Source organism: Stigmatopora nigra, chromosome 3 (genome assembly GCF_051989575.1).
Source record: "Stigmatopora nigra isolate UIUO_SnigA chromosome 3, RoL_Snig_1.1, whole genome shotgun sequence".
NCBI lineage: Eukaryota > Metazoa > Chordata > Actinopteri > Syngnathiformes > Syngnathidae > Stigmatopora > Stigmatopora nigra.
This window is the reverse complement of record NC_135510.1, coordinates 4,240,841-4,267,230: the sequence shown is the minus strand read 5'-3', so window position 1 is coordinate 4,267,230 and position 26,390 is coordinate 4,240,841. Positions and strand designations below refer to the sequence as shown.

General features: G+C 36.4%; 1 protein-coding gene across 3 annotated transcripts in view; it reads left to right on the top strand.

Annotated features, from left to right (window-relative positions):
* hcn4 (hyperpolarization activated cyclic nucleotide-gated potassium channel 4) overlaps window positions 1–26,390 on the top strand; it is a 73,111-nt gene that overhangs the window by 13,733 nt on the left and 32,988 nt on the right. For all 3 annotated transcript variants that reach the window (XR_013325796.1, XM_077712611.1, XM_077712613.1), the window contains exons 2-4: window positions 5,234–5,657; window positions 20,123–20,284; window positions 25,237–25,455. Coding sequence is in view for 2 of the 3 variants with exons in the window: in XM_077712611.1 (XP_077568737.1) it covers window positions 5,234–5,657; window positions 20,123–20,284; window positions 25,237–25,455 (805 nt within the window). In the remaining variant the exon portion in view is untranslated. The remainder of the gene's footprint in view (window positions 1–5,233; window positions 5,658–20,122; window positions 20,285–25,236; window positions 25,456–26,390) is intronic.

Genomic DNA, 26,390 nt, shown 5'->3' with positions numbered 1-26,390 from the left:
GCTGACTTAATGGGGCTGCTGCCCTGTCCTTTTTATTTAACCTTAACGGCAATTAACCATTGTTAAGGTTCTACGTCAGCAATATTGCAAAAAAATAAAGGCCATGGAATAAGAATTTGGCGCCTTACTCGCCTCCTCATCATTGATATTTTGAGCATTTATTCATTCATTTTTCAGCTTTCATTATATGCATTTGAAATTAAAATAAAAAAACATTAATATGAATTTAAATCACTTAGACTTTTTTATTATTACCATTTTTCTTTATTCTTGATCTGAAAAAGTGTTAACTTGAATTGTCTGCTAATCTTATGTACATAGAGGTCATTACTGCTTTGGTCAAAGACCCCAAATCATAAAACAACCCTGGAATGGTGGGCCAAAAATGGATCCTGACACAATCCAACATTAATTAATCTGTAATTATTCCTATGTCCAGTAGCAAAGCCGAACCAAATGTAACATTGCTTGGCTGCCATTAAAGGTGATGCAAAAATAATCTGACTTGCAGCCTTAGGCTACATTACTGATGAGATTTGTGTCATGCTTATGCTAACTGTGCAGGATAAACCCCTAAATGTAACCTTTAAATTGAAAGTACTATGGTGTTGCTATTTGATTGTTGCTCATGGATATTGCTAAACTCAATTAACAATGATATTATTGTGGAAAGCAAAATTTTAATCCAAATCACCCATTGGTAATTGAATTTTAATACAGGACTGGTTATTGTTTGCACGCCTTCTTTATCTAGCCCAAAAAAATAAACTGATATTGTGGATTGAATTTTCTTCCCTTTAAAGAAAAGATATCCCACTTTGCAGTTATGTTTGTCAATGTTAAACATAACAAGAAGCCTCATTTGTCTGGATATAATGTGACGCAACCAACAAAGCTCCGCTTGGGTAGAAAAATGTGGGCAAATAAGTACACATTTTGAGCAAACAAATTAATCATTCATTATGCAAAGTCAGATCAGTTTCAGTCACATTTGCAAAGCACAATAGTTTTCCAGAGAAGCTTGTGGAAGCTGACAAATTACTGCCCCATGTAAGATGCCAATAGTTAGAGTATGGTTTGGTATAAAGCTTGAGAGAATGTACACCGCCCAAATATCTGTTTATATTCTGTATATTTAGATGTTTATTCCTGGTTAAAAATAAAGGTAATGATTGACATGTACATTGGTCACTAAAAGCAATCAAACAATCAATACTAGTTTAAGGAAATATAGTGATAACAGAATGGAGACTATAGAGAAGGTATGGGCAAACTACAGCCCGCGGGCCACATCCGGGCCGCTAGGCCTTTTAATCCGGCCCGCCGACGTTGTCCAAATAGTATTTTACAGCCCCTCATCTTTTTAAAATTACATTTTAATATTTCTTAATACATTTCTTTTCAATTGACTTTGTACTTTAAGACTTTTGACTTTAATGATGGGTGATGAGTATGTTAATATTTTAGTCATTTTTTTCTTCTTATGTTTCATATGTACTCTTAACGGATACACTTTTTTATATGTATCGTATCTTGTGCTGACCCGGCCCATCTGTCAAATTTTTAAAGTCAATGTGGCCCCCAGGCCAAAAAAGTTTTCCCACCCCTGCTATAAACTATATGCCCTTGCCTTTGGAGACTGCATACTCGAATGTAGAGAGTCCGTGCAACTGTCCCTCGCGCCTCCATTTCAATATAGGCTGGCCACAAAGGAAAATTGCGTGTCCATTTTGGGCTCTTTGTGCCAGTCCTCGCAGGTAAACGTGGCCGGCAGGGTGAGGAGAAAGAGAGAGGCTTATCGTGTAGTCCGCGGCACTCTCACGGTGACAACACGTTTCCGTCGGAGAGTCTGGCCCGGCTGCTACCTCGTCTCTCCAGAGAAGGGGAAAATGTCAGTGAGCCCTTCATCACAACTTCGACCTCCCTGTACCGTAACAAGCCAGGCGGGAGGAAGTCAGACACTTCATCTTCTCAGCCCTTATTCTAAGTTAGATTGTCCCAATAATGTCGACCATATGACTAAGGATTGTTTCTTTCTCCTTAAAGGCAAAAAATTTAGGCTCAAGAACCTCCCGCAACCCTTGTGAATGAATGAATGAGTGAATGATCAAAATTACAATCAGGAATTGAAAAATTAGCAATTTTCACCTCAAAACACATGCCAGAATCTGATATTTTAACTTAAACCAGTATTTTTCCAATTTAATTCATGTGTTCATGCTTCCTTTTTCATGTGATACATTTTATACTGCAATTTTCTATATAAAAAGCCCCAAATCTTCTCATCTTTAATAGATTTTAATTATATTTTAACGACTTATATTTCATATGTCACTTACATTATAAAAATATATATTAATGAAATAAACTCACTTTTTTAAAAGGACATTTGTTCTGCCCTCACTGCTAAATTAATTCATTTTTATCACACCACTCGCAAAGGTGTTATGCCTTTTAAATGTCTGTTGTTTGTATTTATCGAACAATCTTCGATGTGAGGAGTCAACAGTGCATAAGAAAACACTGTAAACGGATCTTGGCTAAATTTAGGTGGTCTGACCTCCATTAGAAGGCAGGAACATGAGTGGCAAAAAAAAAAATCCAACAGAGCCATGAGTTTTTACGGTACACGTGGGATTTTTTTGAACACATGCACGCAGATGCTCAAGTAACACCATTGAAGGACACCTTTCTGCCTGTGATAGTTGTAGGGGACACAAAGTCTTTTAAAATGGCGCATGAGTCCTCTGGGGGAGAGGTCATTATCACCCTTGTATGGATGTACAGATGTACTGGACCTAAACTTGTAGTTTTAAGATGGAGGACTCTTAGTAAAGTTTGTGGTGTATAGTATGTAACAGCCATGGTAATATTAAATATACTATTTTTAAAATATCTACCAACATTGGAACACTTTAGTTTAACTTAATCAAGAGGGTTAAGTGAATGAAATTTTGTTAAACACAAACACTGTTCATTGTCAGGGATTTTTTTTTTTGTATATAACCAAAATTAAGTGAGGCACCATTGGCTAGATGAAGCTGATTCGTTGAGAAGTGGAGACAAAATACTAATGAGGAGACATGACAGGACTAAGGGGACACAACAACAACAGCAATTAACATGAAAGAAAACTAAATGCTTAAGACAAAGTTGTGCACGTCCAAAACATTATCATAGTTTGATTAAATATGAGCAGAGCAACCTAAAAAAAAAAAAAACGAACAACAACAACCAATCATAACCATAGTTTTAGGCCTAGCACGATTGTAGAAGTCTAATAAATATTCATGCCTTGTAGTATATGCACTACAAGTACAAATGTCATTACCTGTGTATGCATTTCCTCTTTTGAAGATTTTCTTCTTCTCCGGGGGCTTCCCGTCCCAGCGCGAGAAAATTTGGTGGTGGTGAGGTCTGTCTAAATATAACGCCACTTGACAACAAGCTGAAACACCAGATACCCTTTTTACTTTGAAGAATTCCAATTACTGTCACTGTTTTCTCTCATGTGTGTTGTGTGTACGTGTGACATAGGGGTTTATGTACATGAGGACTTGGATTCTCTTGTAAAATATCATCTATGCGCAGTGTAACTCTATTCAGCAGTCTGTGCAGCTTTGTATGCATCGTTTTTTGTTTCATAAAGACAGGAAACATAAACAAGTTATGTGTTTGGACCAGCAGAAAGTTTGCATTTCTCTGAATTTGCTTATTTTGGTTGTCACGGTGTCAAAAGCAATGGAAACTCTATTGCACCACTATTGTCCACTAAAATTGAACAGTTTGTACAGCACAAAAGCAGTAACATTATTTTAATCGTTTCTAGTTATCAATTTCAGAATGCTACCATCTTGTAATCCAGTTTAATGGTGATGATTGACGAGTGACCAATTAATTTTGGAGTACTAGTCGTATGTTACCCTGCGATTGGCTGGAAATCAATTCAGGGTATTCCCTGCCTGATCCCCGTGATTGGCTGGGGTATGTGAGGATAAGTGGTATATAAGCTGAATGAATAACTAGTACTATGTTAAGTGTTGGATTCAAAGACCTAACAATGAGACTTCAATTAGTGAATCTACTAATTACTTACACAGCATGTAGTGACTAACATTGTGCATACCAATGAAATTCCAGGAATATAAAATAAAAAATTAAATAAAATAAAAAACAATCAATGGTACCGCATGTCAGGTCAGGATACATGACCTAATCTACCTGCTTCTCATTTTGCATCCAATTATTGAAACGTAGACTGATAGACGACCTTGCAGTGATGAAATAGACCAATTTCCCTGTTGATTGCAAAGTGTGATTTCTGTTGTATTGTTATATCCGCTTTGTGAAGGGCCCTGCATTTGTACTTTCCTGTGGCTGCCCGTGACATTTATTTCAGCGTAGCATGAATCAAGCATTGAATCAATAGTCATCAGTGCAAAGTGAAAGTTCTGTAATTAATAGGTGCGGTCTTGCTAGCTCGCAGAACAATGGAGTTGTGTCCCTTCACCCTTGTTTTGTACCTACACGATATGTATGGAAGCTCCCTGTCTTGAAATTGCTTTGGCCCAATGACAGCTCCTTACAGCCCAGTTAAAGATGGGTAAATCATGCGAGGTCGTTGGTGCGGCGGACAATGCCGGAACTCCCTTCAGCCTTTCTTATTGTGCATTCTATGAAGTATCTGGGATATATCACCCTTAACACAAAAGACCCAATCTGGATTCGATTACGGAGTGGGCAGTAGACTGCAATTTATACCAAAACGCTCATGCTCGGAAAGATGGACGAGTTCATGGAGTTGTTCTATAATTAGCAGTTAACCCACGCTGACCTTCCACTTCAGATTTACTGACCAAACAGCAAATTACTTTTATGTTGAGTGACTGTACATTCTTGGCTTAAGTATTTGTGTTTACATGTGAACAATGATCCAAAGTTAATCCATACTTATCCGTTGCTGGATTAAATGTCATGTATGGAAACTAATATGGACAACAATTGGGATGTAAATGGGATGTTTCAAGATCTTTTAATCCATGTTGGTGTCAAGTATGCTTTCCAAATGTGCACCATTGTCCATATTGGGTAGTTTCATAATCTAAAATGTTCCTTTTCTAGTTTACCAATTTCATGGTTAAAGTTGTTCAGCTTTTAACCAAGAAGTGGAATGATCTCAAACTTACAAGGACAAATTCCTTATGTATATTTGTCCATTTTTCTCTCCAAACAGGTTTTACTGGGACTTGACCATGCTGCTCTTGATGGTGGGCAACCTCATCATCATCCCCGTAGGCATCACCTTCTTCAAAGATGAAAACACACCTCCCTGGATAGTCTTCAACGTGGTCTCTGACACATTCTTCCTCTTGGATCTCGTGCTCAACTTCCGAACCGGTATCGTCAAGGAGGACAACACGGAGATCATTCTGGACCCGCAACAAATAAAGATTAAGTACCTTCGCAGCTGGTTTGTGGTGGACTTTATCTCCTCCATCCCGGTGGACTACATCTTTCTCATCGTGGAGACGCGCATTGACTCCGATTTCTACAAGACGGCGCGCGCCTTGCGGATTGTCCGCTTTACCAAGATCCTTAGCTTGCTTCGCCTCCTCCGCCTCTCCAGACTCATTCGGTACATCCACCAATGGGAAGAGGTAAGAAATTAACCCGCGAGTTGTTACTGCACATTGTCTTTAAGGGAAGGTGGGATGTTGAAAGTTTATTTATGCACTTGCAATTATACACCGAGCATGAAGAAGTTCTCTTTTGGCATCTCGGTCACTGGTGAGATAATAAAACCAAAACGTTGATTGGCATTTTTCCCCATGTGCCCATCCACAGAGCAGTGGGACCACCGATCCCGTAGAGAGTTTTTCATGAAATGAGGGTGATTGTAATTGCAGCATATATTTAAAAAGTTCCCGACACTTCGACCGCATGGATTGAGTTTAGTCTCCATGGTAAAAGGTACAAAGAGAAAGCTGCATTTTGGGGTTGTGGACTTAATAGAATCATGAGAAACACGGAGGAATATGAATCCACATCAAAGTTAATTGTTTCTATTTACATCTAGGTATTAAGTACTAATTTAAACATTGAGTAAACATGTCCACTCTCATGAGCACATAAATAAACCCTAACTAACCCTAACCCTGTCAGCTCGTACATAATAACACATAATATTAAGGTTGTTTCCATACACATTGTCTTAATTGTTAAGTCTGTTAACAAAACACACAATTAGATTTTTTGTTTGTTTTTGTGGCTGTCAAATGTCAGCAGAAAGGTGCCCCTCACCCAATCTTGATCATTTTACAGATACATATTTTAAAAAGGCTTATTATTTTGCATACCATGTGCAATCACAGTTGACTTCATGCACTGCCAATCAATGCGGCTCCGCTCATATTATTTATAAACAACTTTGAGTGCAAAAGGATGCAGTGATTTTTAAGTAAGCCATGTTAAAGTGTAGTTTTCCCACCCAAAAAACGGTTCTGCCTACAAAATTAAGTCCCTATAATTAAACCCTTTTCTTCATTCACCAATTTATACAATGTAAACACCTACAGTATTTGTCAATATACAACCATTTCTATTATTAAACTGTCTCCATCCATATACTTGCGTATAATCTAAATATCCATGTTTCCCATAATTATTTTCTAAAAAAAACTTCTTATCCCTTTAGGTAAACATCTTAATCAAACGATGTTGGCCTCCATCTGTGCATTTGTGGACATTGCAAACAAAGCCAGAATGCACTGACAGCTTAACAACAATATAAACACATCAATCAATTGTCTTGTTTGCGTAATCAAAGCACTCATTTAGACACCTTCACCTGTCTGCATGACAGCAATCGGTAAAACACTGAATAGCAACTGATTGCTAATCAAAGCACCCTTTCACCAGACCTGCCCATCGTCCTTTCTCTCACAGGTTCCCTGTTATTAAACATCTGTCATGCATGCACACTGTGGATCTATTTTGTGGTGAAATCAATCTCTGTGATGCCATTTAAAAAGGATGCAAAGTTCACAAGAATAAGTCGGAGGAGAATCCCCCATCCACCCTCCGTTCATGCCCTTTGGCATCATGGGATATTCTGTCCAGCCTTTGTCTGACAGGACTTGGCTCTCATACGAAAAGAGCAATTGTGTGTTGGAAGCAACAGATTAAAGATCGAATTAGTTAACAGGCTAAATAGATGATTAAATAATACTAACAATAGGTTACCTAATGGGTGGCATAGTTGAATGACAGTTGAGAAATTAGCCTTACATATGACGATGTTATGTTTGGTTTTTGTAGAGGCTGAATTGCCTCTACTTTTTGTGACCTTAAAATCCCCAAAAAGTACTTTGAGAAAAAATATTTGCCCATTTTCAAACTCTAGTAGTCACACTTAGAAACATATTCAAACATATGTAAATATCAAAGATGAACAAGGAAAATCTGAAATGCATTTTTTTAAATTGTGAGTTTCTTTACTGGGGGAAAAAAATTCAAGGCTACCTTGCCCTGTGGAAATACACAGTTTTTTTTTCACCAGTTGTTTTCTAAGCATTTCAGCAACATTAACCACAGAAGAGAGCGTAACCTCGCATGAACAGCTGCCATTTGCATGTTTGATGTGGCCGCTTGGTAGCGTCTGAGTATGCTCACTGATGAACGCCAGTTAGGCAAAACCAGTTAGGCAAAACGATTAAAAGGCCAGCTTTGCCTCAATTCGAGCCTACTCTAGAAGCAAGCTCACAAAAATGTCATGTGTCATACAGCAGAATAACTTGTCACCACCTGACTGCCTCTTTGACTTTTCCCCATCGACGTCCTCGCCCTATTTGAATATTTTGGGGAGGAGGACACCTCACGTGGTGCTCCTGTCTGACCCCTTGAATGTCGATTTTTACCGTTAAAAGGGAAGGAGGTTATGCCGGTGCATCGCGTGAGATTCTCAGACTTCAAAATTCATTCGATTTGTCTGTTGGATTATTTCAGGCCACTGTAGTTCTATCTTGGAAACAAAACAAATTTATGAATCCAAAAACATTAAATTGGATAGATTGTAGTTTTCCGATAAATAGTCAAGGTTTTTTTTAACCCGCCTTGAAGCATGGGGGGTCAATAAAAAAGCGACATTTTTTTTCATCTATGTTTGCCCATTCACATATATTAAGTAGTCCTTGAGATACAAACTTAATGCTCGTATCTCATTGGAAATATTAGCTCAGAATTCTACTCGTATCTCAAATCTATCGTATGTCGGGGCACTCGTATGTCAAAGTATTACTGTGCACAGAAGAATATATTCTTGGCCAGGGCATATTTTCTTGATGCAGTGTTGTTGGAATGCAAAAATACTACATAGTTTGAAGAGATATTTTCTCTACATGTAAAGAAACAGTGTACCAAGATGTATGTGTGTAAGTAATAGGGCATGTTCATGGTACTTATCTCTCGTAACAAGATTGAATGCTATACAGCACTGCGCTATTAAATGACAACTACAGAAATGACACGCTCACACACTGAAAGAATAAAGTAGTACTATATGTTGCATGTTAACGCTATGAATAGCACTGTTGTAGATGTACTCGTTTTTGCTATTGTTTGAGTTTAATTTTCTCCCCACAAAGGAGTCACACAAAGGACACTTGCGGGATATGTTTGACTGCAGCAAAGATGAATACTGCACAGTGCATCATTTAATACTGCAGGGAGTACATTTTAACATTAAAATCGCTCTCTTATTTTCTGGGATTTTCTTCTGTTTAGGAATTCAAGATAAGGCGATTGAATGTGACAGTGTGTAATACACCCACAGAATTTTCCATTTATATCATGGGCAAGGACAAGTTTCTGTAACTGATATGAGGATCATATTTTAGAGTTTTGCAGGATTTAAATTAACCAGTAACTTGAAACTGATTCACTGAGGAGACACAACTCAGGACATTTTTTTGTTCTATCAGTAGATAGCAGCTAAATTGCCTTTGCTCAGACCGAAATGCAACTGAGGAGAATCAATTTTGATGATTGCCTTTTTTGACCTGAAAGACATTTGTTGCTGTGGCAAAAACTGTGATGGCATGGACAGTACAAAATCATCTGGTTACACTACTTCATACATTCAATTTTAATCTGGATAAATCTGGATAAAAATCCCATTTGGGCTAGCAGTCTGAACAAGGCATTGGTGATTTTTTTAAACATAATTTTACAGATTTTGTTGTTGCAGATTTTTTTTGTTAACTCCTGATGCTAGCATGGAAATCCAACAAATTCTACTGATGCGCACATTGTGCATGGAATTGTATTTTACATGTTCCCTCAGCTGTCCCCCGCCCTAGACGCGAGTTATAACTACATGTCCCTAGGTGGGGCGCACTGTTAGAAGCCCAAAGCACAGACATGTTGGCACATCATCACAAAAGAGTTGAAGTGTCCTTGCGCATGCTACTTGACCCCCAAACCGCTTCAGCCGGCCATGCCAGGAGATAAAGAGAGGGGGTCTTCATGGGTCAAAGCGGAGATAGACGTTTTTGGCGATACACTCTAATCAACTCGTTTGTTTTAAAGGACAAAATCTCTTAAGTTTCACATCCGATTATAACAATTGTTGTATAGATAATTAAATAAGTCAGTTTCACCATGTTTGAGAGATAAACTCGGCATAATTCAAGATAATTAAATAAGTCAGTTTCACCATGTTTGAGAGATAAACTCGGCATAATTCAAGATTATGATGTTATCAAATATGATGGAATTGTTTACAGTGATTTGTTATAAATGGACCGTTGATGCTTATAATTAATAACCATTTCGGATGCAATATTTATTACATCACTAGCATTTACAATAGCATTTGGTCACAGACGTTAATTTTAAAGATAAAATATCACCTCGTACAAAATTATCTTTTGACCACGTTCAGGTCTATGAAACCAGACTGAAAGTTTGTTAGGTTTATTGCTGTACAACCTCAGATGTACGTGAATGCTTTATAAGAATATCGAGAAAAGTTCCAGGACTAGCATCGGTGTTACTGGAGCAACCTGCCTACCCACCTCACCTGGCTCCAGGGGTTCATCTTTTACGACATGGATGATATCAATTTTTCCATTAACGATAAATGGCAAACGGGCTTTCACATGTATAGCACTTTTCCATCTTCAGGGCAATTAAGTACTCAAATGTCAACTCATCCACCGACTAATAGTGCCGCATGAGAAAGCTCTGTATGATGTGTTTAGAATTCAGACAAATTTCTTTGAATAGGATAAGTTGGAAAACTTAATTTGAAAATAAAATATAGGCTTGAACCTTTCCTAAGTAGTGCTACATAGTGAAGTATTATAAACCACCTGTTGGTTATTTGATAGATGAACCCTAGTTGTGTTTCTGTTTAATTATGTTTGCCAGGTAACAAATTATTAATTTAATCGGAATGACAACACCATGAAAATCAATGCAAAAATGCTTTCTGGATTTTATCGCTCAGCTGATTGCTATTATCTCAACCATCACAATCTCAATGATCGCGTTTTTGTGGATAAGTGTAGTCGTCATAAATTATCTCCCATTGCGTCAACTTTAGCAAGACAACGTTTTATTACAAATTAGTCACAATGTCTCACTTCTTTGTACCTTTGCCGATGTTACATGCATTTTGAGTCATTTAGTTTGGATTTAACATTCAAGGGTGACCTTTCCCTCACTACTGACCAACATTTTACCTTCCTTTTTACTGTGACACCAAATAGCTACAATTTGTTCTCAAAAAGCGAATCATGACTACACAGACATACGCGCATAATCAGCATCTTCCCTTTTTGTCAGCTGCCTATTGTCACTTGTCTCCGGGATAAAAATAAGACTGTGACCGGATATTCTACTCAGCGGAGTTGTCTCATGTTGATGAACCACTGACTTGGATATGATTAGTCATCCCGTTAAATCAGATTTCGGGCAGTACGCTAACGACTGAGCTCCGAGGACGGCCTCTCGCCACGCCTGTTGCTTTCTTCCGCACAACCGTTTCAACTGAAAAACCCTCTAATTGTTTTACTAAATGTGGTAGTGAAGACCACATGAAGTATTCAAAAAGGAAAATGATGTGATGAAGAAAAATAATTTACTATTTTTTTTCTTACCAATGTATTTTTGCACCAAGAGCAATACTTTTTTCCATATCTATCTATCTATATATATATATATATATATATATATATATATATATATATATATATATATATATATATATATATATATATATATATATATTAAATATATATATATATATATATATATATATATATATATATATATATATATATATATATATATATATATATATATATATATATATATATATATATATATATATATATATATATATATATATATATATATATATATATATATATATATATATATATATATATATATATATATATATATATATATATATATATATATATATATATATATATGTATATAGATATATATTTTTTCTTTTGTAAGTTGAACATTTAGTAAGTAGTACTTTATATTTAAATACTCAAATTAGTTCTATGGTCCCCACAAAACTTACCAACTACATAAACCCTTAAACTTCATCAAAGTATCCCAATTTTATAGGAAAAGTGCAAAAACATAAAAATGAGAAAACATGATCATAAAAGTATTTAATAAGCCATTAAAATGAATAAACATGCAAAATCTAGACATTTATTCATTTAGTCAACTGGAAGTTGTTCGAGTAAATATTTCAGAAGAGGTGTTTATTTCTTCATTTAGCCACTAATTAGGGAAATCTGTCCATTTATGCAGTAGCAATTTATTCAAGAAAAAAAACAATTTTTCCACACTCGAACGCTTTGACAGACATGGCCGGACGGCAAAATGCAGTGCTTGCCTGTCACTCATTAAATCCATGCAAAGTTATTTGAAGAAGGTAAATCAACTCATCAGCCTGCACTCGCTGACCCGTCTCCCCGGTCAAGGAGTGCTCTCTGAGAGATAAGAGAGGCCGCAAGAAAAGATTTAATGAGCCATTATAGGCCGCACAATGAGACTCGCCGCCAATACTGACAGGTCCCCAATAGCGTGAATGGGCCCCGTTGTCATACGAATACCCAGCCGAGTCGGAGTTTTTTTAAAGGACCATTGCACAAATGTGTGATCGAGAGGGGCATATAGGCAAGAGGAGTGTTTTGTTTTCCTTTTGCTTTTTTTCCCTCCCTTCCTTTTTTCATGCAGTGATAGGAGCCCTGCAGGCCTGTTTAGACAGATGATGGAAGGGTGTTCCCTGTGGTCCACTCCCAGGCCCACTTCTCATTCACCACATGTGCCTCATCCAGCATGACAGCATGCACATGCACATGACATTTTGGTGAAGGCCTTTTTTTTGGGGGGGGTTGTTGCAAGAGAGAAATCCCAGCCCTCCCGCAGGTTAGGTGTCGCGTTAGCTGATTAGAAATAAACTCCGAGGCGCGTATGTGCAGATAAATGTAATTGATATCGCTCATTACTCATCACGCTGAATTGGTGTGTCAATCAAGTACAGGTGATGATGCAGCATGGGGTAATTACTGTACGACTCGACATGTTGAACTTTGTAAAGACAGGGCGGGTAAAAATAATCAAGTACTACTTATATTATAATATATAATATTTGTATGTTTTTAAATTAGCTATATTATATAATATTAGGATGTTTCAAATTTGTATGATAATTTTCCTATTTTTTTTTTAGATTCAACTCATTTTTACTTGATTGACCATAACTTTCATAGCAAATACAGTTTAACATTTTGTGGTACTCTACAACTTCTTAATTATAGCACTACTCCTAAAAGATATCATTCTCAACTGAATTTCCCTCTATCACGCCATTGCTCAAGACATGTTCTAACATTGCGAGAACCATAAGGAGAACAACATGACAGTCATTGTTTTGTTTGTGTCATCGCCATTAGCGCTGAAAAGGCGCCGTAACACTGCATCAGCCCGACAGTGTCTGGGCAGCTTCCACCAAGGCAAATCCATTCTATCACCTGCATCACACTTTTCTCACGCCATCTGTTTTGTGAAGACTGGACAGCTGCCCCACATTGGTGCGCTACCCCCTCCATGGCTTTTTGATCACGACCTCATTCGGCCTTCAGTTCGCTTCGTCATATGTGCTGAATCTGGTTTAGTGACTTTTAGTCGCCTGCTTTATATTCTTTGTCTGTTGTGGGCCGAAAAAAAGAATATAATCGAGTATATGTAATCATTATTTTTCATTTTATACACTTTTACCCAAAAAACTGGTGATAAAGAAGTCTACCTCTGGCCCACTATTTCTGAGAAATTAGTTAATGGGAATTTTGAAAGGATAACTATTGTGTTATTATTGGACATTTAAATACAACACTCAAAGATATTCTTGGCCCAGCTTCTACAAAGAGTAGAATTTGTGGCAATGGCAGAGAGATCACATAGGTTTGTTCACATATCGACTATGACCTATGGCCATTCCAATTTTAATGGTATCACCAGCCATGGTTAGAATGTGTTTAAAAAAATATATATCTTGATTGGATAACTTTATTCATCCCATATTTGGTAAATTTCATTGTAATTAATATCACTATATATATATATATATATATATATATATATATATATATATATATATATATATATATATATATATATATATATATATATATATATATATATATATATATATATATATATATATATATATATATATATATATATATATATATATATATATATATATATATATATATATATATATATATATATATATATATATATATATATATATATATATATATATATATATATATATATATATATACATATATATATATATACATATATATATATATACATATATATATACATACATACATACATACATACATACATACATACATACATACATACATACATACATACATACATACATACATACATACATACATACATACATACATACATACATACATACATACATACATACATACATACATACATACATACATACATACATACATACATACATACATACATACATACATACATACATACATACATACATACATACATACATACATACATACATACATACATACATACATACATACATACATACATACATACATACATACATACATACATACATACATACATACATACATACATACATACATACATACATACATACATACATACATACATACATACATACATACATACATACATACATACATACATACATACATACATACATACATACATACATACATACATACATACATACATACATACATACATACATACATACATACATACATACATACATACATACATACATACATACATACATACATACATACATACATACATACATACATACATACATACATACATACATACATACATACATACATACATACATACATACATACATACATACATACATACATACATACATACATACATACATACATACATACATACATACATACATACATACATACATACATACATACATACATACATACATACATACATACATACATACATACATACATACATACATACATACATACATACATACATACATACATACATACATACATACATACATACATACATACATACATACATACATACATACATACATACATACATACATACATACATACATACATACATACATACATACATACATACATACATACATACATACATACATACATACATACATACATACATACATACATACATACATACATACATACATACATACATACATACATACATACATACATACATACATACATACATACATACATACATACATACATACATACATACATACATACATACATACATACATACATACATACATACATACATACATACATACATACATACATACATACATACATACATACATACATACATACATACATACATACATACATACATACATACATACATACATACATACATACATACATACATACATACATACATACATACATACATACATACATACATACATACATACATACATACATACATACATACATACATACATACATACATACATACATACATACATACATACATACATACATACATACATACATACATACATACATACATACATACATACATACATACATACATACATACATACATACATACATACATACATACATACATACATACATACATACATACATACATACATACATACATACATACATACATACATACATACATACATACATACATACATACATACATACATACATACATACATACATACATACATACATACATACATACATACATACATACATACATACATACATACATACATACATACATACATACATACATACATACATACATACATACATACATACATACATACATACATACATACATACATACATACATACATACATACATACATACATACATACATACATACATACATACATACATACATACATACATACATACATACATACATACATACATACATACATACATACATACATACATACATACATACATACATACATACATACATACATACATACATACATACATACATACATACATACATACATACATACATACATATATATATATATATATATACATATATATATATATATACATATATATATATATATATATATATACATATATATATATATATATATATATATATATATATATATATATATATATATATATATATATATATATATATATATATATATATATATATATATATATATATATATACATATATACATATATATATATATATATATATATACATATATACATATATATACATATATACATATATACATATATATATACATATATACTTTATCTCCAAACAAGTGATTGCTGTAACAGTACTAATATAATTTCATCAACAGTATGTTGCTTTAAAAATAACAATCTACCTTTAATCTTTTGATCGTCACTACATATTTTTTTTTGTTCTCACACTCAACTTTTATGAAGGTGTACTGACCTAATGTCACAACAAAACAATTGTTTTTAAACAAAAATGTATCAGATCCAAATTGACCTGTAGCAGGTACAAACATTCATTTGGCTGATCTTATTGTCTGAACTTGAAAAGCTTCACTGAAAGCAAAGTCTTTTTAGCAAGACTCAGAATGGAATTGTATAAAACACATTAGAGGTAGACCCCCTTATACTATAGAGAAGTAAACATTATGGATACAGTTGAGTACACTGTAGTTTCTGTATCTCACAGGCTGTTGTTTTTATCCGGACAATTCTGAGAGACGTAAGAGTGGCCTCTCATATGGCCATCTCCAAATGAATAGCACGCCTCTCATGAGAAACTGTTCCCCCTTCATCAATCATAGCTCTCCTTGTTTGTGTACTTGATGCTGCCATCCTCACTTGGCATCCCTATCAATTAATACAAAGTGCTCAGCGATCCATCATCCCTTGTGCTGCCTGGCATTTTTTTATGAATGAGTGCATGCACATTCCGGTACATGGTAGGGTTTTAAATCGTGCAGATTGTATTTTTCCCCCTTTTATAAGCAATGGCATAAGGTTGAACCAAGAGTGGAACAAATCTTATCCTTTTGTGTTACAGTAACGATCTTTAACAAGAACCAATCTCGGCAACAAGAATGAGAGACTTAAATACTGTTCCTTTGCCCGCACGGCTGGATTTGAATTGATTACAAACGAGAGGAAAAGTTGGCCCATCACCTTGCAGAGGTGCTACGAGAAGTTTGGGGTTACAAACTGGAGAGATTTGTATGGGATTACCCCCTGACAGCTGCCGTTGCTTTATACTTGAGTGACGCAGGGTTTGGTACAAAGAGAATATAGCGAAGATTTTGTTGGATTGTAACGACTCAAACAGGCTGTCATAGCAAATACTAAAGAAGGAAGGGGTTGGCCTGTTTTGGAATGGCACAGTTAATGGGCAAAAAGGTTTAAGGTGTATTAAAGGGCGCATGTTATGGAGCCATTATCAACACTTATCCTGTTCAGGGTATAATCCTGGTGAAAGGTAGACTCCATTCTGATCTGCAAAGGAATATTTGTTCTCAGATTGTTATTGGGTTGATATAGGGTCTTCATCCATTCTGTGCTAAAAGTAATTAAATTATGTTGATGAGTAAAGTAAATCTAAGCGGAATGAATGAAAACGGAAACCATTGCTCAACGAAGATGTCTTTTAGAAATGCCAATGTGTTAAAACAGATAATTGTTATTCATGGGTTTTCTACAGTGTACAGCTATTCAGATGTTGACAGACCTTTAACCTTTTGTAGGCAAGGATACTATTTTGGGGAATATTTTCTATTTTTTTAGGCTTACCTGTGGCGAGTTTGAATATTTCAAGTTGTCATACTTCCTCCAAAATTTTGATAATATACATCTCCGTGTTTTGGTTAACCGAAGATTACAAATGGTATAACAGGTGTGAATGTACCATGCTGGAAATCGGCCTAGGCTTTAATGCTCTAATGTGACATAAATTGCATTTTGCTTAAATTTGCTACCATTTTCCGTAAAAGCAGTCATTTCCTATCTGGAAATATGATTTCTCAGATGAAAAATATATCAGGACCAGACAGAAAAATGGGGGCTACTTCATGATTTATTCAAGTACCACAGAGTGAATTCAACACTTTTAAGGTTGTAGAATGCCATTACGGCAGCGACAGGAAATTGGACATCGTGCAACATTGTGCAGCTGCATACCCCCCCGAAACCCCCTCCCCATTCCCTTTAAAGGAAGATTGCTCCCTTAATAAGAAGAAAACAAACAATCGTGCCAAGGGCTAAACAGGGAGGAAAGACGTGCTGTTTGTGTGTATGTGTCATCTGCTCGTGAGAAAAGCTGCCCGGCGCCTGATTCGCATCCTGGCACACTTTCTCAGGCGCTCCTCCATGTTGGAGTTAAAATGATGTGATTTGAAGGTACCGCATCGGCTCCTCTCGCGTCGTCCCGACAGAATCACAACACTGGCAGCCTCGTTTCTAACACGCGAGGAAATAAATACGCACAGTCAACAAGCAAGGAAGTAAGTAGCAGTGTGTTATTTAATAAGTTACTATAGTTTATTCTACCCCCAAGTTCCTCTGACTTTCATTTAAATCCAATAAAATGAAAATCAAACTATAGCAGATTTTATTAAAAAGATATATAGATATATCATAACGTTACTTTAGGACATTTTCAACATCACAACTGATGTAATATTCCATATCATCTCATGACATGATCATTTATTTTAATTTATTTTACAATATTTTAAATAGATAAACTAGGAATGTATCTAATATAAGAAGCATTTGTGTTTTTGGTCCTCTTTTTTAATTTTGTTAAAGAAAATTTATTAAAAAAGATATCAGCTTCACAAAGTTATTTTAGGACATTTTCCACATCACAACTGATGTAATACTCAATATCCTCATGTCATGATCATTTATTTTAATTTATTTTACAATATTTTAAATAAATAAACTAGAAATATATCTAATATAAGAAGCATTAGTGTTTTTGGTCCTCTTTCTTTATTTTATTTTAGTTAAAGAACATTTATTAAAAAGATATCAGCTTCATAAAGTTACTTTAAGCATTAGTGTTTTTGGTCCTCTTTATTTTATTTTAGTAAAAGAAAAAATGTTTGGGAGTTTTGTATTTGTATATATTTTCTGCATTATAACATTTAGGATTGAGGACATTTGAAAGATCATAACCAAGCAGTTTCAACAGACTGACTAATCTTGGGGCATACATGAAGGGGTTGACATCATCGTTCCTTGCTCACAACAAAGAGTGACTATGTGGTCTCAGTCGCAAGCCCTTAAAAGGCCCTGAGTGGATTTTAATCATGTGTGGAGTAGTTAACTGTGCTCTTCTCTGGGATTAAGAGGCTTTCCAATGGCCACGGCCATTAAAATCTACACCGGCCCGCAAGACCTGCAGCGCCTTGCGAGTATATTTATCATTAGGATTAACAAACCCTAGCCGTGAAACGCTCTCGGCCCAGGAGCGCCGTTACCTCCGTCTCGGTTCGCCATTATCGTGTTTGGCTGAGTGGCTGATGATAGGAGTGATTCAGCAAAGTCCCAGTCGGGGCAGCAGGGGAGTTTCCCCCCCTCCCCGAGGACGCTTCACAGTGTATCTGCATGCACCTGCTCCTCCATGTTTTCTTTGCAACACATTCTAATGTAGAATCTTGGCAAAAATTTGAATTTTCCACTAATGTTGGAATGGCTTTCTATTTTTGTTGCTGTGTGTAAGGTTAAAAGTATTGCAGATGCTTTTCAATTAATGCATTCCAATCAGGGACAGGGGCCCAGAAATGCGGTTATTTTTTGTCCTGTTACTTTTAATCAAAAGACTAAAGAATGTTGCGTCCTTATGTCTTGTGATGAAACATGTTTTAACACTTTTAAAGGGCAAGCGACTATTCTTAGCTAACATATGTGGCATCATGTAGTTTACAATATTTACATTTGGAATAGTACCCATGTGTTATTAGAATTAATAATGATACTTTTAAACAGTAAATACAATGAATACTTTTTTGGATATGTTGAAATGAATGAAAACAAAAAAAATACTCAGGCTTTTCCTCAAATCCACACTATGTAGTTGATTAATAAATAAAAAAGTAGCAATAATAATAACAGCAACAAAAATCTTGTTTGTATTTTAGTTCAAAAAATTTAAATAACATAAAAAGACAATAAAAAAGTACATTTTTTCATTATTAAAAAAACCTGAACGGGTTTAAAAATGTTAAGAGTTCATAAAATATTTCCTTTGGCAACAATATACATCGAATTCATTTGAGCTGTGAGTTGTGCAAGTAACTGTTCATATTTAAATACCAGTGATGGCTGCTGATGTCCAATCCATTCTGACTGGGAGAATGTGGTCAGGTTTCCCAGTCAAAACAGTTTAGACAAGGCCCTTTTAGAAAAATCAGCCTCACATCAATGTGTGATTTTCCCTAGGACTTAACATTCATTCATTTCTTCCTGGTAGATCTTTCACATGACCTACGACTTGGCCAGTGCTATGGTGAGAATCGTCAACCTTATCGGCATGATGCTGCTCCTTTGCCATTGGGATGGCTGCCTGCAGTTCCTGGTGCCGATGCTGCAGGACTTCCCTGCCGATTGCTGGGTTTCCAAAAATAAGATGGTGGTAAGTGTCTTTGCTGCTTTGGATGTGGGAGGTCCCTCCCCACTGTCCCTTACCCGATCCAATCAGATAATGCTCTGACTTATCTTGTCCGCCCACCTCTGTAATTACTTCGCTAAAGCCCTTTTGCATCCTGGGAGACATTGTCTGGTATATCTGTCATCCTAACGCTTAAATTTAATATATTTGTCAGCCAAATGTGGGTACTTTTGATCAGTTCATTGATTATCGTGACAACGATGCATTCTCGCTTGTATTGCTTCATTAATAATTAATCCTTATTTTCTACTCGTCCCATCATGTGCAAGTTATACGGATATTGCATGTATGTTTTTACACAATTAAAAGACTATTAAAATAAGTGAATTTAAAATTAGGTGAAAATTTATGCTGCATAATTTCCAATTAACTTTGTTTTTGTTTTCATAATAATACAAGGCAATTTAGATAGCTAATGTCAAGTGCATACAGACTGTGATGAAAGACATTTTTCAATAATATTCCTTGATTTATGTTTGTGACCCCTTAACAAATCAAATTTTAGGGTGGAATAATTAACAGGTTTTTTGTTGTTGTATTTTTATTGATTCATGTATATGTTTTCTCTCAAAGTCGGGGTAATTGAGGATTTGGCCATATGACTAGACTTGAGTGCTCCTACTCTTCTGCGTCTGTCTTTACAATTTCAACACAGTGAAACCTTTTTCTGTGCTGTCAGACAATTTCTGAGAATATTTAATTCCCTGTTCATTAATATTATCTTTAGTATTATAAGAGCGTGTGTGCATGTCCTTTAGTAAACGTTAGAAGAGATGAGACGACACATCTAATATACCTCGACATGTACTTTTTTCCGTATTGTCACAATAGGCTCTGTCCAACATATCTCCCCTTATAGAGATGGTCACAAGCCATGTGCGACCAAATCAGCTGTGTCCCACAGCCTCACCTTACCTTTGCGTGTGACACGTGTGTTGTATAATTTATGGCCTGTTTACCAGTAGCCTAGACACTGATCAGCTAGCTACCCTTCCTTCCTTTCCGTGGTACATCCCAATCAATCAAATGTACATTTAACCTCTACAGAATGAAGCTGAGAAGATTCCTTTCCTAACTGATGGCTTATCAATATACTAGCGGAGGTTGGCGTCAATAGGGCACCACCGCCAATGCGATTGTTTGCCGTGTGTTATTCATCACTGGGCAATCTACGGTAAAAAAAAAATAACCCCAAAAAACTGACCGTGTGTGCTGGAATCCAGGCGACACAGATTGAATAGGTTTATTGGTTCCGACCCTGTGGGAGTCCCCCTTTAAATGATTGCATGCTGCAAATAGTTTTGTTTCCTGGTGGTAACTCCCCAAGAAATGCTTTGTTTACTGTTACCATCATTCGTTTTTAAAGAGAAATTCTTCCTCTGAGCAGACTTGTTTGCTTAGTGGCTTGATTTACTGCAGTCGAAATGCTCGGTGTTATTGAAAACACGCTCCTAGTGGATCAGATTCGATCTTGTGACAAAATCCGATACTCCAAAAATATCATATCGGAAGGCGATAATGATGTTGAGTTTCAGATTGGGGCCTCACTTGTAGGATACCCAAAGAAAACCAATGCAAGGACTGGGAAAGTATGGAAACTACTCTCAAATCAAGCGTAAAACCAAGAACCCCTAGAACCACGAGGCATGAGTCTCGGATCGGGACTTCACTTGAAGGTTACTCCAAGAAAACTTGTGCAAGGACTGTAAGACTATGGAAACTCATATCAAGCTTAAAACCAAGAACCCTAGAACCATGAGGCATGAGTCCATGCCACTGGACAGCTACACTCAACCCTATCAAGTTTATGGGGCTATGGAGCATAGAAAATGTTGGCAATTACTCGATCATTGTCAACATTAACTGATTTGGCTGTGAATGTCCAAGGGAGTCCAAAGGAATGGCACTGTACAAACATTACAACGAGAGCCCACACTAAGAGGAATATACGGCTCGCAGTCAGCTGTGCGTGCCAGAACAGATGTCACATGAGTAGTTACATCGCTCAAGGTATGATGTATTTGGTTCATCATGCCTCGGTGCCTCGCTGACATGCCGAGCGCTCGCTTGCTCCGTACGCCTCGCCTTCCATCACCAGAAACGACAGATGTTGTAAACCGCTGTCCTTTGAGATGTTTCACAGTTTAGATAATTTTAGACTGCAAATATACATACCCGGGGATTTTTGTTTTATTTGCGGGGTTGCACACTGGGACTCGTTCGATGAATCAACAGTAATCAGACCGCTGACCTCTTTTTTGTATTCGCACTGCTGGTCCAGGTGCTTAATTCTTTTTAAGGCTTATATCCAATGATCCCTTGGCTTAGACATTTAATTAGAAGCTCATTTTAAATTTATATTGAATCAAATTTAATTGTATATCAAACCAACATTCCCCTTGGAACGCATTAAGATCTCACATACATTCCATCCCGCTAAAATGTTTTTGTCACATTTTGTTTTAGCTGAACAACGTGTATAAAAAGTTATTATTTCTTTAAAAGCATTTGGGTTTGTTCATTCGTTTGTCGAGTTTTGTTTTTAATTATGCCACTTCAGGGGGTAAAATGTGATTTTGTTACTTCAAGTGTGAAGCCAGCCATTGACCCTGAGATGTTCTCCTTGCGCTATTTGTTTTGGAATAGATTAGGAAAATCTCTTTCAATGAACTCGGCTGTGACCAACAATGCTTCAACAACAGGTAAATTGTGTCAGCAATTCAATGCATTCCAGGACTACTGAATGTTATCTTAGCGTTCAACTGTCAGCTAGCATCTTGGGATTTGTGACTCATCATTAAGGTGTCCAATGCATGAATTGCAATCGGCTGATTTAGGTTGTAATATAGTCGCCGAGGGTGCCATGCATTGACTTTTACTTGTTCAACTACAGATAAGGAGCTGCATCTGTTAGGGTAAAAGTCTTTTTTTATTCCGTTATTTATTTAAATTGATCTTTACTGAGCATGTAAAAGGTTGTCTATATGTGCGACCATTCAATGCTATGCACTGCCTCTCAGCCAGAGTCACTTGGATATGCTCTTACCAACCCGTGGTTTTATCAAGGACACACGGAATCCGAAGTGGATCCATGGATTCACATGCTATCACCTATTTATTATGTTTGTTAAATTGGCACTGTGTTGTATGAAAAGTCTCTAGGTCTTGGGTTTCTTCTTTTTTTTTTTGAACCCCCCATTCAGCAATACAAGAGAGACAAAATGTTAGACATCCTCTTTCATTCCGATGTCCCTGAGCTGAGCGACAAAAAAGATGCACTCTAAATCCTAAAAGATGGAAACGCGAAGCCTCTCATCCGGCTTCTCTTTGTCTCGTTTCATACACTAAATGTTTTCTAATAAATTGTTTTAGCTAGAAGACTGCCAAGGAATAATCACCAGTTTTTTTGCAATCCCTGGCTGTAGCATTCCTCCTGATTACCTTGAGACTTGCATCAACTGATAGCTATTTCAATCCTGATAGCATCTTTAAACTTAACTCGTTTATGCTTGGGCTTTAATAAAAACGATTTCCAGACGTAGTTATAATCTTTTGATGGTGTGCTATGCAGTGCCTCTCTACTCCATGTGCTTTGTTTCCCCTTAAAAAAAAACTGTAGCCACCCAACATTTAACCACATCCTTCTGCTTTTTTTTAAAATGTTTTGAGGACTGCAATGGTTACCTCTGTGGTGGCAGCCATTTTTATTTAATCCTTTACTGATCCTAGACTTATCCGCAGAGATGTTAGCATGCGATAGAGATTTCTGTAAGTCTTAAACTGGATTTTTCTTCACCTCATTGAGAATTCGGCACCATGCTCTTGCAGGCGTGTTTATGAGATGTCCACTTCTGGTGAGAAGAGCAACAGTGTTGGCAATCTTTCCTTTTGTCGACAATCTGTGTTCACATGTACTGATAGACACATATCAGACACTTTGTTGGTCATTTCTAATTTGAGAGAAATCCCAAAGGGTTTACATACTTTTCCTTGTAACTGTATAATTTATTTTAAAATGTACCGCTTACCTGTAGCAAAACTACCCCGTTCATTATCTGTTTGCATTTGTGTGAATGGTTTTATTTTGTTTACATGCTGAATACAAAAAAACCCAACCTGTGCTAAAATCTAATAGGTGACCTTGTATAGTGTTTGGTGACCTTAATCTGTACTTCCAACTTTATTTCAGCTCTTCTTGCGACTTGAGTCTGATTGTTACTAAGGGCCAATCAGGATTGGGGTTGTATTTCTGTCATTTCACACTTTAAATATGGGAAGGTTCTTCAAATACTCCATTGTGTAGAAACAGACAATTACAAACCCACAATGCGATTGTATGTACTCAATACATTTTTTCTGGGAACCGTAGTAGCTGCCGCCATTGGCAGCAAGTCAACCTTTTCCTACCTTTCCAAGATTGGCCCAAATAAAATCTCAGCTAAAAATCTGCTTTTCCACTGTAGAAATGAGTTTGAAAGCAATTTAAACATTTGAACCCCAGGAGAGACTTATTGATTGGTCATGAACTACCACAAGGATCTAAAGAGGGTAGAAGAAAAAAAAAAGAAAGGACGGGCGAGCGGGAGCCATTTATCTACAAATGAGAAAACCCGGCAAGAAATCGCATCTTTTCTAAATAGCTGACCTACTTTCTTTCCATGCACTTCAGCCTCTTCTGTGTGTGTCACACTCCATCCGTTTGTACTCAAGCCTCGGCAATACGAGTTGGGGCCCAAAATGTCTGCCCAGTGAGTTTGCACACTGCAAAGTCACACTCCGCCAGCTGCGTCAAGTGGACATCTGCCAAAATTTTACGTCTTTAAGGAGACGCCAAGGGCCCCACTGTCATTTTAACGTGCTATTGACTGGATTAGCAAGATGGCGGAACTCATCTTCTGTTTGTTTTCCCCCTCCAGAATGACACGTGGGGACAGCAGTACTCCTACGCGCTGTTTAAAGCCATGAGCCACATGCTATGCATCGGCTATGGCATGTACCCGCCGGTGGGCATGACCGACGTATGGCTGACCATCCTCAGTATGATTGTGGGCGCCACTTGCTACGCCATGTTCGTGGGCCATGCCACCGCTCTCATACAGTCATTGGATTCGTCGCGGCGCCAGTATCAGGAAAAGGTGAGTCATTTATTTATGATGCAAAAAGTGTATTACATTACCCCTGTATTTATGAAATATTATATGCAATTGGTATGAAGCTGTATTTTAACTGGACTACCCGGAGAAAAGCCATGCAAGCCTGATCGGAACATGCAAATCTCACATTATCCTATATCATTACATATATGCATATATTTGAATCAGCTACCTATTTCTTTTAAATCAATCAGTTAAAGCATTTTGCGAAAAAATATTTTCAATTCATTTTAAGCCTTTATAGGGAAGGAATGTTCTTGATGGCACATCCAGTATTTTTCTGTCCTTTTTAAATGAAGGATTTTGTTTTATTAACGTTATAATTTATAATGTTTACATACAAAATATACCATTTCTAATAAGTACTGTGATTATTTCAGTCATTGTTTTGTGCCTTTGTCCTCACATGGGTTGCGGTGGTGCTGGAGCTCATCCTATCTGAAAAAGAGCAGTAGGCAGAGTAGACCCTGAGTTGGTTGTGAGCCAATTGCATGACAGAATAAGACAAACAAGTGTTAACGCATACACTACAATGGCGAATTTTAATGTTGCTTTGAAACCTTGAATTCACCTGAACTATTCAAAAAACATTGTCATTTTACCTTTCACATCCGTTGTGATGGAAACGTGTTTAATAAGACACAGTAAAAATGATGTTGAACATTTTGACGTCTATTCCAACCCGTTATGTCACGTCACTAGAAAGGTGCTCTGCTAAGCAGCCACCATCTTCCATGGTAGCGGGCTCATACAGCGAGGAACCCCAGCAATCCCACTTCAAGGGGGCAGGGGGGGAGGAAAGCCCCGACAGCTGGCTTATTAAGGGCCGCTTTCCACAGGCGCCCGGCGTGGGCGATAATGAGCCGAGCTGCCGACCTGCCACATTTCTAGCCGTCTGTGCCGCACGGGGACAAGAG